Source organism: Electrona antarctica, assembly GCF_951216825.1.
Source record: "Electrona antarctica genome assembly, chromosome: 7".
Lineage (NCBI taxonomy): Eukaryota > Metazoa > Chordata > Actinopteri > Myctophiformes > Myctophidae > Electrona > Electrona antarctica.
Window position 1 is genome coordinate 57,647,263 of NC_136812.1, and position 14,253 is coordinate 57,661,515.

General features: G+C 43.7%; 1 protein-coding gene across 1 annotated transcript; it reads left to right on the top strand.

The window, feature by feature from the left end:
* Positions 1–1,913: 1,913 nt before the first annotated feature.
* Positions 1,914–12,321, top strand: LOC306927006 (uncharacterized protein). Its single transcript, XM_079506580.1, has 2 exons — positions 1,914–2,012; positions 10,945–12,321. The coding sequence occupies exon 2, from the start codon at positions 10,956–10,958 to the stop codon at positions 12,261–12,263; it is 1,308 nt and encodes a 435-aa protein (XP_079362706.1). The 5' UTR covers positions 1,914–2,012; positions 10,945–10,955; the 3' UTR covers positions 12,264–12,321.
* The last annotated feature ends 1,932 nt before the right edge of the window (positions 12,322–14,253 follow it).

A 14,253-nucleotide genomic window follows, 5' to 3' on the forward strand; every position in this document is an offset into this window, starting at 1 on the left:
GAAAGCCTTCGTTACACGATGACACATGAAGCTCTAGGTGAAAGCCTTCATTCAGAAGCTCTAGGTGAAAGCCTTCATTCATTGCCACCCCCAGATTTCCCATGGAAATCTGTACCATATCAAGAAGGCTTGAACAGTAGACCCCTCAGGCCACCCCAATACAAGCATACTGAGGCTTGAACAGCAAACATCAGCCATTCAAGCCACCCCATTGAGGGCGTCCAAGCTTCGCGCTTTCTTCCTTTGCTGTTACGGTGGGTCATAAAAACCTCAAGATCAAATCACATGCCACCCATTAAGGGCGTTCCCTGTCAATGGTTGCTCTCTCTCCTGTACATCACCAGTGCTCTCTCTTTCCTGCACATCACCAGTGCTCTGCACATCACCAGTGCTCTCTCTTACCTGCACATCACCAGTGCTCTCTCTCCTGCACATCACCAGTGCTCTCTGACTCTAAGCATCCAGATTCTGGTAACCGGGTGGGTCTCACAGCTTCGAGACGCTGCTGCTCACCTACGGAGCAGCCAGGACCGACAGAGCGTTCATGCTCTGACGGCGACAACTGGGTGGGTCTCACAGCTTCGAGACGCTGCTGCTCACCTAAGGAGCAGCCAGGACCGCCAGAGCGCGGCAACAGAGTGGATCTCACAGCTTCGAGACGCTGCTGCTCACCTAAGGAGCAGCCAGGACCGACAGAGCGTTCATGCTCTGGCGGCAACAGAGTGGATCTCACAACTTCGAGATACTGCTGCTCACCTGCGGAGCAGCCAGGACTGCCAGAGTGTTCAGACTCTGGCAGCAACTGGGTTACCATCTGGTTAGAATCTTGCCACTGAGTCAGGGGTTGGCTACTCAAGGTATATGGGTTGTAAAGCCAGATACCTTGGTTCGTATGTGTCTGGAAGACTTCAGCATCCCGTTACTGCGGTAAGCCCTAATCCGGCTCGAAGGACCATATAAAATAGCTCAAGGCTGTATTGCTGATTACTTAGGTTAGGACCCCCGCAGTGGTGTCCGGTTAGAACTTAAACCAGGATGCTTCGACTTCTGCCTTCTCCCTGAAGCCGACCCTCTATATATTCTCCGACCAGGCTTGTCACGATGACTAAGCCAGTTAGATCTATCCATATATGGTTCTATCCATATATGGTTCTACCATATCTATCGATATCAGCACTAGGTCGGCTCGGGCCCAAATATAGGGGTTGTCATACTAAACATGTCATATATCATATAGCCCAACGTCCTAGTCAGAGTCTTCGTTACAGTGACTCTACTATGTGTGTGATAGTATAATAAATGACGAAAAAACATTCATAATTATAGACATGCATAGTATTTATAATGATAAATGCATCAAATATGTATAGTAGGCTATTATATGGCGATATTATTGGGCATCTTTTGGGATTGATTTTTCGAGGGAAGATTTGGATTATTTCTCTCACAAGAGTTGGCAACACTGCTGCTATTCCACCGTCTCATTGTTCCCATGTTTGGGCATCTTTTGGGATTGTATAAGCGACTTTGGGCTTGTTTTTCTGTAAAGTTGCTTAGTTGCTGGTTGCGTTTTATGGGGCTTGTTAAGTGTAGCCGCTTAATTGGGCTTGTTTCCTAATTTACCAGTGATTCTCACACATATCCATGTCAAGGACCTCCAGATCAATGTATTCGTCAAGGACCCTACATTTAAAAATGTTTTGTGCCAGGAACAATATTTGTGTTGTTGTTAAAATGTTTCAAAGAATATTCCACATTTTGTCACATTTTTCCATGATAGTTTTGAAAATAGCAGATCTACAAGCTCACAACGCATCGCATTGCGACGAGTTGTGAGCTTGTAGACCTGCTATTTTCAAATAGCCTGCAGGCTTCTTTTGGGCTTGTTTTCATGGACGTGGTTGCTTGTTTCTCTCACACAATGTGGCAACACTGCTGTCTAGGAGTACTGAGTCCTCACACGTAGAGATACTCCCGAGGCGAACTGTTGACAAACGGCCGTAGTCTTACAGGTAAGCGTCTTTGTTGCATATTACCATAAGTAACACTATTATTGTATTTGTACGATATTTATTAGTATCGTGTCTCGTGTGCTAGCATCGGGGGCTACATGCATGCTGACGTCACCCTGTTATAGCTAGCCTTTCTGGCTAACCTCCTCCTCTGTTAGCTCAGACCTCAGAGAAGAGCTTCCGTGGAAGCGTAGACCCAAATGGATCCCAAAAGCAGATGGAGAAAAGCCTTTTCTCACTATATCGTATCCAAAAGGCATTTCTAAGGAGCTACAGATGGTTAAAGGTGTGCTCTTATTCTGAAGAGCGGAAGTAGTATTGCTGCTCCCTTACTGCTGCTGACGGAACACTTTTTTTTTGATTGATTGATGTATTAACATTTTGCAGAATTACAGTACATTTCAAGTATAACTCAATACAAAAACTGTTAACAGTGAGTGGACGACACCATAAAGCATTACACTTGTTTACAATAGGGCCCACCATTTTCAATTAATCAAAACATTTAGAGACGTACGAATATACACAACTATATAGTCAAAAATAAATCATCATAGGAGGTAAAAAGGGAAAATAAATATATACAGTGAGGGGAAACGGGTGGGTGGGGGATTCAGATTTTACGGGGGACAGTTTCGAATTGCAGCCGTCCATAGGTGCCCTTTGAGAGCAGTTTTGAAGGAGTCAAGGGATTCACATGTCTTTATGACTGTTGGTAGGGCGTTCCACATTTTGGTGGCATAGGAGCGAAATTAATTTAATCCCTTGTTTGTACCGAATCTGGGTTGCACATGGTTTGTTGAACTCCCTCTGGTGTTGTGGGAGTGGACTTTGTTGACATTAAGGAAGTATTTAGACAGGTACATGGGTATCTTGGTGGTGTAGCGAATCTTGTGGACCAGACCCATTGCAAGGTGCTGTACTCTGTCGTCAACCCTAAGCCATTCCAGCCTGTCAAAGTGGGCAACTTTTTATATGGCGGTGAAACAAAGAGCGTCTGAAAACCCTCTCCTAATAAACAGTAAAAATGGAGTCTGTTGCAGCAGTGTTACTAAATGAACATTTTCAATAAGTCAGAAGGTCCGTGGATGGAGGTAAGTCAAGACACATCCAATGTTAATTGGCTATGTTGTTTTCCTTATAATAATATAGGCCTACTGATGTTGAGGGCGGTACCCTAGGGTCCCTCGTTGGTTATTCCACTCTCCATAGGATGCAGATTTACCTACTGTCTGTTCACTGAGACCTGCACTGTCGCTTGAGTGTTGGTGAGATGTTTCAAAGATGCATAAAACAGCTATAGGAGACAGCGGGAACGTGTGCGAAACAGCGCTAATCGGAGTTGCCGTTAAGTATTTTTAATATATTTTTTAAAATTTTGCTTTGCTGAACTTCTCTCTCCTCTCTCTTCCTTTACTTCCTTGTTGACTTCCCATTGTACCGCCTCCCGCACCGAGACTGGCTAGTTGCGCGTCCTAGTTACTGCCTCTGATTGGCCGACCGCGTACATGCAGGACATGGGAAGTGTGGAAGAGAGAATCTCAGCGAAGCAAAACTTTAAAAAAAGATTAAAAATACTTAACGGCAACTCCGATTAGCGCTGTTTTGCACACGTTTCTGTTGTCTCCTAAAGCTGTTTTAGGCATCTTTGAAACTTCTCACCAACACTCAAGTGACAGCGCAGGTCTCCATGAACAGACAGTAGGTAAATCTGCGTCCTATGGAGGGTGGAATAACCAACGAGGGACCCTAGTGTACCGCCGTCCAAATTAAGAAAAGGTAACCGAGGGTCCCGAAAGGGGCTATGTGATGGGGAGCGTTAGCCCAATAGCTGATCTACAAGTAGCTGCAATTTGGGAGTGTGTGTGTGCACCGCGGCGTGTGAGCATGCATGCGGGTGTGTGTAGAGCCAAATTGCACAAATAGCAGATCTACAACCTCACAAGGTTTTGCAGAGCAACTCGTAGTGAGCTTGTAACTCTAATGTCAGCCCTGTAATTAAGACGTAATTATGTATCAGCTGCGGCAGACATCAACAGTGCAGGCAGTATGAGTTGGTAGGTTTCAATGGACATGACCTATGTCAGAACAAATTGCTCTATCGTAAAAAGTTGAAGTCGAATGCAATTATTCTTTTGCTGTGAGTGGCCACTGGCCAGAGATATTGAGGTACATGTGCGATTGTGGTGTTGGTACGATACAAATGTGGTTATAAGAGCAAGTTAAGAATGGAGGTTAATAGGCAAGATTGACGGTATTGGTGTCACGTAAGGGCCGTAGTTCACATTCTGTATGTCTCTGTGCGTTGGTAGTGACATTGTGTGAAAGAGGAGTGGCTACAAAATGAACAAAGAACATGCGTATAAAGTGAATATTTTGGCCGGGACGACAATTTGTTTGGTAGATTTCCGAGGGAAGAATTTCAATTTCCACACACTACTGAGGAGGCCCGCAATGTAATAGGGCACTAATTAGGCCAAACAGCCTGCGATTGAACTGCAATTTCGGGGAAAAAACATGTAACGTATTCGAATGCGGTTTGAACCACGAAAAAGTCCAAAGTCGTGTGAGCTTGCTAAAGTTTAAATCACATTTCTATGACAAAGTATGCCAGAGTAATGAGGCTGCAAAAGTGAGGTTGATTTGGGATAAAATTCCATAGATTGTCTATGGGAGGAAAAATGATAAATAAAGTTAAATATCTAAAAAAGTATAAACTTTTTCAAAATAACTATTTCAAGTTAGGTGAATATTCTAAAGTTTGAAGTTTCAAAGTGAAAGTATGACGGAGTAAGGGCACAAAAAAGTGATCTGTGGGGGACCTTTCTTCCATAGACTCTCATTATAAAGAATGTCGCTGGGGCGAGCCCACAATTACTATAGTGCAACCACACTAACTATAAAGTTACAATCGTGGGTGGAGCAAAAGCGCTTGATCCAAGTGTTGAAACTGAGGATTCTACTGTAGTATACGTCGCCTCGAGTCAACGTTGGAATGGGGCCGGATATAAAAGAAAATACAATTTGCTGTTAACCAGTATATCAATCATCATTGGTATATCATATTGGTCCCGACATGGACTATGATTTTATTGATTGATGATGGTAATTAATCGATTACACCTGGTAACCTTTCGAGCATGACGGGAATGGTAGCTCTGGGAAAGCAGTGGATTTTGGCTCGAGGGACTCTCGCATTTCGTAAAATCGAATCACAAATAATCGCCATCGATGGTGGATGCACTGTGGACGGAGAATTTTTATTTATCACCCTGTTTTGGGGGTTTGAACTGTTGGAGGGACCGACTGGGGATTGGGATTTTTATGAGGAGTTGAAAGCCTGAGCCCTGGGGGAGGGTTGGGCTTCTGTGATGGCGTACTCCTGGGCCATTTCCAGATATTGGCTAATGTTGGAATAATTTGACCAGGATTTGGAGACGGGACATTTGGAGAAGACTGTACTGAGTACTGACTAGGGGGTGGTAGCCGGCGTGGAGAGGGCACCATTTGGAGTTGGAGATGAGTGCTCGGTGAGCCATCGGACTGTCCCGGTTTTGCTGGCGGAGCATCATGAACGGACAGTGTGGGGGAATATTCTATGTTGCTCAGTAGAAGGAAGTTAGTTAGTTAGTTTCATTTATTGTCCACGTGTGGAAATTTGTCTTCGTTCTCAACAACAGTAAAAAACAAACGGTTACAACAACAGCAACAACACTTACACAATTATTTTCTCATGGCAAAAAAGTGCAGGACAACAGTGGCAAATACATTGAAAAACAACAAATCTAGCGAGACATGGTATCATTTAGTGCCTTAATGGCGTTTGGGATGAAGGAATTTTTAAAAATGTTACGGTTAGCTTTGGGCTTTTTGTACCGTCTACCAGAGGGAAGTAGTTCGAACTGGATGAGAGGGGTCGTTTGCTATCTTGACAGCTTTTTTCAGCTATTTCTGGTGGTGAGAGGCTGGGCATGTCATGTAAGTAAGGGGGGCGGGTGTCCTCCGTGTTTGCCACGAGGGACCAGGGGGCTGGAGTAGAGCTGACCGGGCCCCCAACACAGGTCCCGTCGACTTGTAGGCCTACATGTATGTAAATACAAAATAGATATATTAACAAAGAAAACATGCAGCTCAACTGTTGAAGAGTGAAAGGGATTTTGAGGTGGGAGTGTTGGACCTGCTGCTTCCAGAAACAAGTGTGAAAGAATCACACCCGTGTTTCCCAGTTGAGCTCTTATTTTGAAAAGCCACATTTCCAGACTTCCGGAAGTGAGCATAAACTAGTAAATAAAACGGATCCCGTTCAACGTTCAATACAAATCTGACTATAGATTTGTATTGATTTAGTAAATCATCTGTCATTTTATTCTATGATCTGATCAGGGAATTAATTTGAACATCTTTCTACATACTGAGAGTAATAGATTTGTACTGATAACTCTTAAGTGTAGTATAACCCTACTGTCCCCCACAACCCCCCCCCCAAAGTGGGTTTGGTACCGATAAAAACGCTCAATGGTGTCAATAAAAAAAGTATAAAAAGTAGCTATTGCGAGTAAATTGAATAAATTAAATGAACTGAGTAGGTCAGGTTATGAATAAGGCTAGGGGAAGTCACGTAGCAGCCCAGACAGGCACCTACCCGCGAGGGCCACATAGGTGGCCCGGTGCGGTGTGTAGTCTCAGCGTTGGTAGACCCAAGGAGAGCTGGTTGCGTTGAGTTCTCTCAGCCGGTAGCGGTTGCTTGGTTAGCCCCTGCTGACGCCGGTTGCTAGAATCAGGAACCGTGCTTGCCACCACGGCCTGGTACTGGTGATGATCCAGGTCTATGTGGTTGTGTGGATGTCGTTATAACATGAAAATTAAATAACCAACAGTAAAAACCAGCAGGAGCAGAGCTGTCAAGTTAGCCCCTGCTACCTGTCAGGTTAGCGGTGGTAGGCTGCTGACAGCTGCCCCGGTGAGAGCTGGTCTGTTGTAAGCCTTGTATACAAACGGTGCATTCAATGAGACAGATTAAAACAGCCATGATCTTAAAAGTAGAGTTATCAGAATAAAATAAATCATCATATCATCATCATCATACTATAATTAACCAAATGTCTGAATGTGTGTCTGAATGTGTGCCTGCACCAATCACTCCCACTTTTCACACAGGCATTAATAATGAATGTATTAGTGAATTAAAACGCACCCAGGGCGCAGTACCCCCCACGGTCACAAGGGGGTGCAATATCTCACAACGGGTAAGGGCTAGTTAGTAAAATCGACCGTTTTAGAGACTTGTGTCTCGGCGTGTCAGCGTGTCACCCCTTCATTGCCTATGTGGTGAGTAGGCATGCCGCGGTTTACCTTATAGCTTACGGTATTTTAATACAGCGTTGGTGGGCGGCGCATGCAGTGCAACTCCACTCCCAGACTAAGGCAAAACATTTATTTTCACCACACAGCTGCAGTAGATTGAAAAGTTGCTTCCTACCTTTGAGTTAGTGTTGCTGAAAGACACCCAGATCCAATTGTATATTCCATATTTCCACATGTACTAAACTAAAAGTGTGAACTGTCAAGTGTCAACACAGAGGCACGCAGTTGTGAGCATGCGCAGATTGCACTACAGCGTGCAGGGTACAAAACGGCCATTAGGGGGAGCCATAGTACAGTGAAATACAGTGGGGAATAGCTATTGATTCATTGATTGAATACTTTATTGGCAGAAATGTAATCAGTATAGGGTACAGTCAAACACATGTCCAAAGGGATCACTGAAAAAAGTCCTTGCAGTCTTGTTTCCATTCGGTCCTGGGTAATCAATTCATAATCATGACAAGTCACATGACAAATAACAAAATTCAAATTATCATAAAAGGTAAAAATAAAAAAATAAGATATGTAGGCCTACAGGTTGGGGAACAAAAAAGGGCGTATAAGGAGGTGGGGGTAGTCACTAGACATAGGTGGGGGGGGGGGCAATCTTTTTTTTCTTTTTTTTCTTTTTTAATATAAATACCGTGGAATACCGAGGTATAGGTTTTCAATACCGGCACCGTACCGTACTGTAAAATCTCATACCGTGGCATGCCTAGTGGTGAGTCACTTCATGTATTAATTTCATGACTTTTGCAGTAAAAGTAAATCTCGGGACAATCCAATTCATGAAGGGGACATCCTAAACATCCTAAAAACACTATGTCCAGTTTTGTTATACCTCGGGGAGGGGTATCCCTTTTTGAGGGTTTGTTCCTGCACTATCACCAAAACGGTGGTCAAGCATAGTACATCACCGTGCTCATATCTCCTTAACCTCTCAGTCCATCACCGTGATCATATCTCTTATACTACATGGCCAACACTTCTTCAAATTCATCCATTTAGTATTTTGGTCTGTTTCTGAAGAGTTGCAAAACTATACATTTTTGGAAAGGGTATTGTCATTTAGAAAATGTTTGCATTTGCCCAGATGTCTGTGGTGGCCACATTGGAATTTACAAAAGGATTCAGAAAATCAATATTTGCATTTGCCCAGATGTCTGTGGAATTTACAAAATGGCATATATAAAATGTATGTTTTGTAATATCTTGGCTTCTAAATAAGATGGAACATTGATTTTAATGGCTAAACCTATATTTTCAGGGTCAAGGAATCCAATGGTCCATGTTACTATTTCATTTTTTGTATCATCCCGTTGAAATACGTAATCAACCATATGGGTATAAAACAGCACAGCCCAGGCAGTCAGTCACTAACTGAGTTATTTTTATTGAGAATATGTCTTTCAACATCATGACGTGTAATCATAGACAGTCTATGCATCATCATCATCAACACTTTTGTGCATCGTCATCGTTCTGGCACTGGCTGCTGCACTGACACATGTCAGTATAGGCTAAGTCCTTAGCTTTGCAGGAACATCTGCCAGATCTCTCTCGCTCTCTCTCTGTAATTAGCAGGCAACAGTGCAACACTATCTCTCTCTCTCTCTCTCCGTTTCTAGCACAGCAGCGCCACTTTTGCCCCTACTGGTACTCTAAACATAGGGACACGTATGTGGACATAGGGACATTGCTGTTCCTTGGAGTGGTTGCACCACTCAAAAATGTTGTAACTTGTATTGCACCTTATGTAAATATGCATTGATTCACTCGTATACCAAAATCCATTTGAAAAAACAAAATAAATCACACCTGTGTGATTTTTCTAACGTTTGGATAGTTGGTGTCAAGGTGACGTATGTTTGCTCAGTAGATGCTGATGTTTGCTCAGACCGAAAATAAATTAGAGCGATCATTGTTCCTCACAGCTCAAAGGCCATTCTTGAGATGGTCCAATGCAAGTGTAAATATGACTGCTGACAGCTAAGGACTTAGCCTATTGTACGGATATAACTAAACTTTGCTGTTTCATAGCTTTGCTTAACTACTGACTCAACCCTCCGCAAGGGAGTTATAACAAACAGGTCTGGTAATTGTGATTTAACACACACCAATTGTAACATTTACATTACTCAAACATACATAGCCTCGGCGTTGCAATAATGCCCGCAAACAATCACTTGATTTTGGCCATTTTATTACTATTATCTCATAACACACTCGCACACGTACAAACATACTTCTACTAAACGTGTGTACAGTATAAAGCCTTATTTGCCTTGTCTGGCCCGTGTTTAGATCTAGTACAATAGCATTGATTGTCCTTAAATCTGATCATTACAAGGTTATCAGAGACTGTAGTGGCGTTTAGGTAATAACTGAAAACACAAAAGAAACACAAGATACATACTATTAATTCACAGATATAGCGACTGCATAAACGCATCATTATGACTGAATTTAGAGCATTTAATGAACATATGACACATTACAAGGACTTACTTAAACGCGTCATCCCGCCCGTTACATTTTCTACTGAATGAAATAGGAAACGACACATTAGGTCTTCATGCTTTGTTCTACACCCGCCTTTTCCTCTTTCTCTGTCATCTGACACTTCCTGCCCCTCTGTCCCATACCATGGTAGTACGACCTCGCATTCCACATATAGTATTGGTATAACATATTTTACCCCCCAATTAGCTGTATTAATATCTACATCCCTGAGACATACTGTAATTGGTTGATAAGAGGATCTCTGTTCTTATATAACACAGAGTATTTACTGTATAGGCAGTGAACTTCTTAATAGCACCAACATCTATACATAAATGACACAAACATGAAGTTACAAATATAAGCTGGGCCGGCACTTAATATTATAATGATCCCACTCACGGAATAAACTCGACACCTATACTGACATATGTCAGTGCAGCAGCTAGTGCCAGAACGATGCACAAAAGTGATGATGATGATGATGATGCATAGAGGCTGTCTATGATTGCAAGTCATGATGTTTAAGATGGTTACCACATAACAGCTTCTAGATCAATAACATTGCCCTGAGTGAGTCTCGGTGTCCACCGTTTCAATGGTGAGTAAAAACAGAGCAGGGTATTTGAAATCTTAGCGTCTGCACTTTCTTACTCTTTCCAAAACATTACCATATATTTCAGGTGTGGAAACTTGGAACTTGGTCAGCCGACTGGCAGCGCAAACAAGACATTTGGCGCTGATCGCTACAGTAGTTTGTGATATTTGATCGCTAAAACAAAACAAATACATTGCATGGATGCACCTGGGACGTATCATCAATGATGTATCCCAAGGTCATCGGGTTTTCGGGTCTCCCAACTTACATCGAGTAGCTACCCTCGATCAGTCCCATTAGGGAAAAACCAGGGCCACACAATCCGCTACTCCTGAACTACTCTGCCTTGACTGGGTATGCGGGAGGATCACATCAATTTGGCGCGTGGAAGGACTAGGCTCTGTGGGTTGAATGGATTTACATTTTAGGAATCCAGTGTTGACCATCATGCTATGTTTCTGCTCCTAGACATCCTGAACATGGCTGTGTGTAAAGAGGAGGTTTCTCCTGAACAGGAGAGGAGCCCCAGTCTGCTCCAGGAGGAACCAGAGCTTCCACACATTAAAGAAGAGCAGGAGGAGCTTAAAGAGGAACAACAACTTCAAAGACCAGATGAGCCTGTTGGGTCAACATTGATATTACTAGCAGAGAAAGGTGAAGAAGACAATAATGATGATGATGATGCAGAAGGCATATCTTCCCACTGCTCTGAAATTAAAGTTGAACTTGAATCTGACACTGAAGTCAGTGATGATTGGGAGTTTAACGAGGAATGGGAGGAACTACTTCAAAGACCAGAGGAACCTGTTGGGTCAACGTTGTCATTACTAGCAGTGAAAGGGGAAGAAGAACATTATGATGAAGTCATATCATCACACTGCTCTGAAGTAGAAGTTGAACTTGAATCTGACACTGAAGTCACTGAAGACAGTGATGATTGGGAGGAGACCAGTGGAGACCATGATGACGAACAGCGTGACAAGAGTTTCAGGGACTCCGGTTTCCTGAAGAAGCACCAGCATGTCCACACTGGAGAAAAACCTTTCCACTGTCAACATTGTAACAAGAGTTTCAGTCAGTCATCTCGCCTGAAGGAACACCTTCGTGTCCACACTGGAGAAAAACCTTTCCAATGTGAACTCTGTGGCAAGAGTTACCGTGAGTCAGCTCACCTGAAGACACACCTTCGTGTCCACGCTGGAGAAAAACCTTTCCAATGTAAACATTGTAACAAGAGTTTTGTTGAGTCAGGTCAGCTGAAGACACACCTTCGTGTCCACACTGGAGAAAAACCTTTCCACTGTAAACAGTGTGACAAGTGTTTCAGTCAGTCAGGTTCCCTGAAGTCACACCTTCGTGTCCACACTGGAGAAAAACCTTTCCAATGTAAACAATGTAAGAAGAGTTTCAGTCAGTCATGTAACCTGAAGGAACACCTTCATGTCCACACGGGAGAAAAACCTTTCCCGTGTGAGTATTGTAACAAGAGTTTCAGTAAGTCAGGTCACCTGAAGAAACACCATTATGTCCACACTGGAGAAAAACCTTTCCACTGCAAACATTGTAACAAGAGTTTCAGTGAGTCAGGTTCCCTGAAGAGACACCTTCGTGTCCACACAGGACAAAAACCTTTCCAATGTAAAATGTGTAACAAGAGTTTCAGTCTCTCAGGTTCCCTGAAGAGACACCTTCGTGTCCACACAGGACAAAAACCTTTCCAATGTAAACAGTGTAACAAGAGTTTCAGTCAGTCATGTAACCTGAAGACACACCAGTGTATCCACTAGACAGGCCACGGTTTGACATTTTACAGTACGTAAAAAAAATAAAGATAAAAAAGATTGCCCCCCCCCCACCCATCTCTAGTGACTTTGTTATTTGTTCCCCAACCTGTACATATCTTATTTTTTATTTTGTATTGCCTTGGTCGGCCCCGGGGTCTCCTCCCAGTGGGACGTTCTTCGAGGACCTCCCTAGGGAGATGCCCGAGAGGCATCCTAACCAGATGCCCGAACCACCTAAGCTGGCTCCTTTCCAGGCAAAGAAGCAGCGACTCTACTCTGACCCCCTTTCTGAAACCACCTCCTCCTCGATATGCGCGTTCACACGAGGCTGCGCCATATTAAGTGTCGTCCGAAACCAAGCAGCCTTGAGTGGAAGTGGCTTATAAAGCCCTCAAGAGCGAGTCTGTGCCGATCTAGACTCGATTGCCTTGTGCAGCCCTGCTCTCTGTCCGCATGGAAACCGCGACCTACAAATGTCCCACAAATAAATGATAAATAAACTGCTCCTAAACAATCTTCATCTGATGCAGAATAGACAACGCTCCAACTGATGTTCACAAGGGCTCTTTATTTACCCCACCGTGAAAAACTATAAATGAAACCACACAAATAAAACAACTTTTAACACAATGCTTTATAAACACCATAGATGTATATGACATGTCATTTTTGACAGTCACGCTGTATTTCCTTTTTCCATAATAATGAAATCCACATGTCACACAAACATACACGATGCAATGCAATATAACTGTACAAACAAAATAACAGGTAACACAATTGCATGATGGTAACCATGGCAACGAATGGTGTCTGTTTCCTGTTTCTGCACAAGGAGGGCGAGTGTATTTCAAACTTTTTTTATACCCAGCACCCTAATCAAGGGAACTTGATTCAGCTGGAGGGGCACTTCCTGACGAGGGAACCTCCCGAGAGCACTTCAAGTCAAGGGACTGGTTTCAGAAAGGGCCTGAGTCTCTCTCGTGTGACTGAACTTCTCACCCTATCTCTAAGGGAGATGCCAGCCACCCTTTGAAGAAAACTCATTTGGCCCGCTTGTATTCGCGATTTTGCGACCTTATGCATGCGTCGCCCGCCAATGCTGTATTAAAATACCGTAAGGTCGGAAATCTGACGGTATCAACACCGTGGCTTTTCCTATCGCGGTATTACCGAAATTCCGTAAACCGCGACATCCCATAACTAAAAATACATCACATGGATGCACCTGGGACGTATCCTCAGTGATGTTTCCTGAGGTCAACAGTGTTTCGGGTCTATCAACATCATACCCCTCACTCAGGCGACCCAGCCGGGGTTGATCAAATCCCGATTTACGTCCCAGTAGCTACCCTCGATCAGTCCATCAGGGAATGAGCAAGGCCACACAATCCATTGCTCCGGAACTACTCTGCCGGGACTGGGAGAACCAAATTCTGGCACGTGGAAGGACTAGGCTCTGTGGGTTGACCCTGTCCGGGCCCCTACTATGTCTCACCAGGTCCACTCCTGCTCTCACCAGGCCCGGGACCTGTGCGTTGCACCAGACTCCCAGCACCAGGCACTCCATTCAGGAGTGGTGGATTATAATGGCCCTCCTAAAGGCATCACCAAGGTTTGTTGGGCTTCCTCCTCACGGAGGACACAGGCTGGGGCATTAACCCATACTGCTCACCCGGGTGCCGTCTACATTCCGACTGTCACCCGTCTCCGGTGGTCACCAGACTATACCCGGTTGTCACATAGTCTGTTCCTATGAGTCACTATAAATAATCCCTAGTATCCACACTGGAGAAAAACCTTTCCAATGTAAACATTGTGACAAGAGTTTCAAATTACCAAGTAATCTTAAGAGGCACCTTTGTGTCCACAGTTCACACAGGACAAGAAAAAAGATATCCACTTTAAACGGTGTGACCAAAGTTGAAATAACTCGCTGACCGAAGAAAGACAGTTTCCACTATAAATGAGCTCACTAGGAGGATCAAATTAA

Coding starts and splice junctions, on each gene's coding strand:
- LOC306927006 (XM_079506580.1), top strand. CDS start 10,956: ATGGCTGTGTGTAAAGAGGAGGTTTCTCCTGAACAGGAGAGGAGCCCC.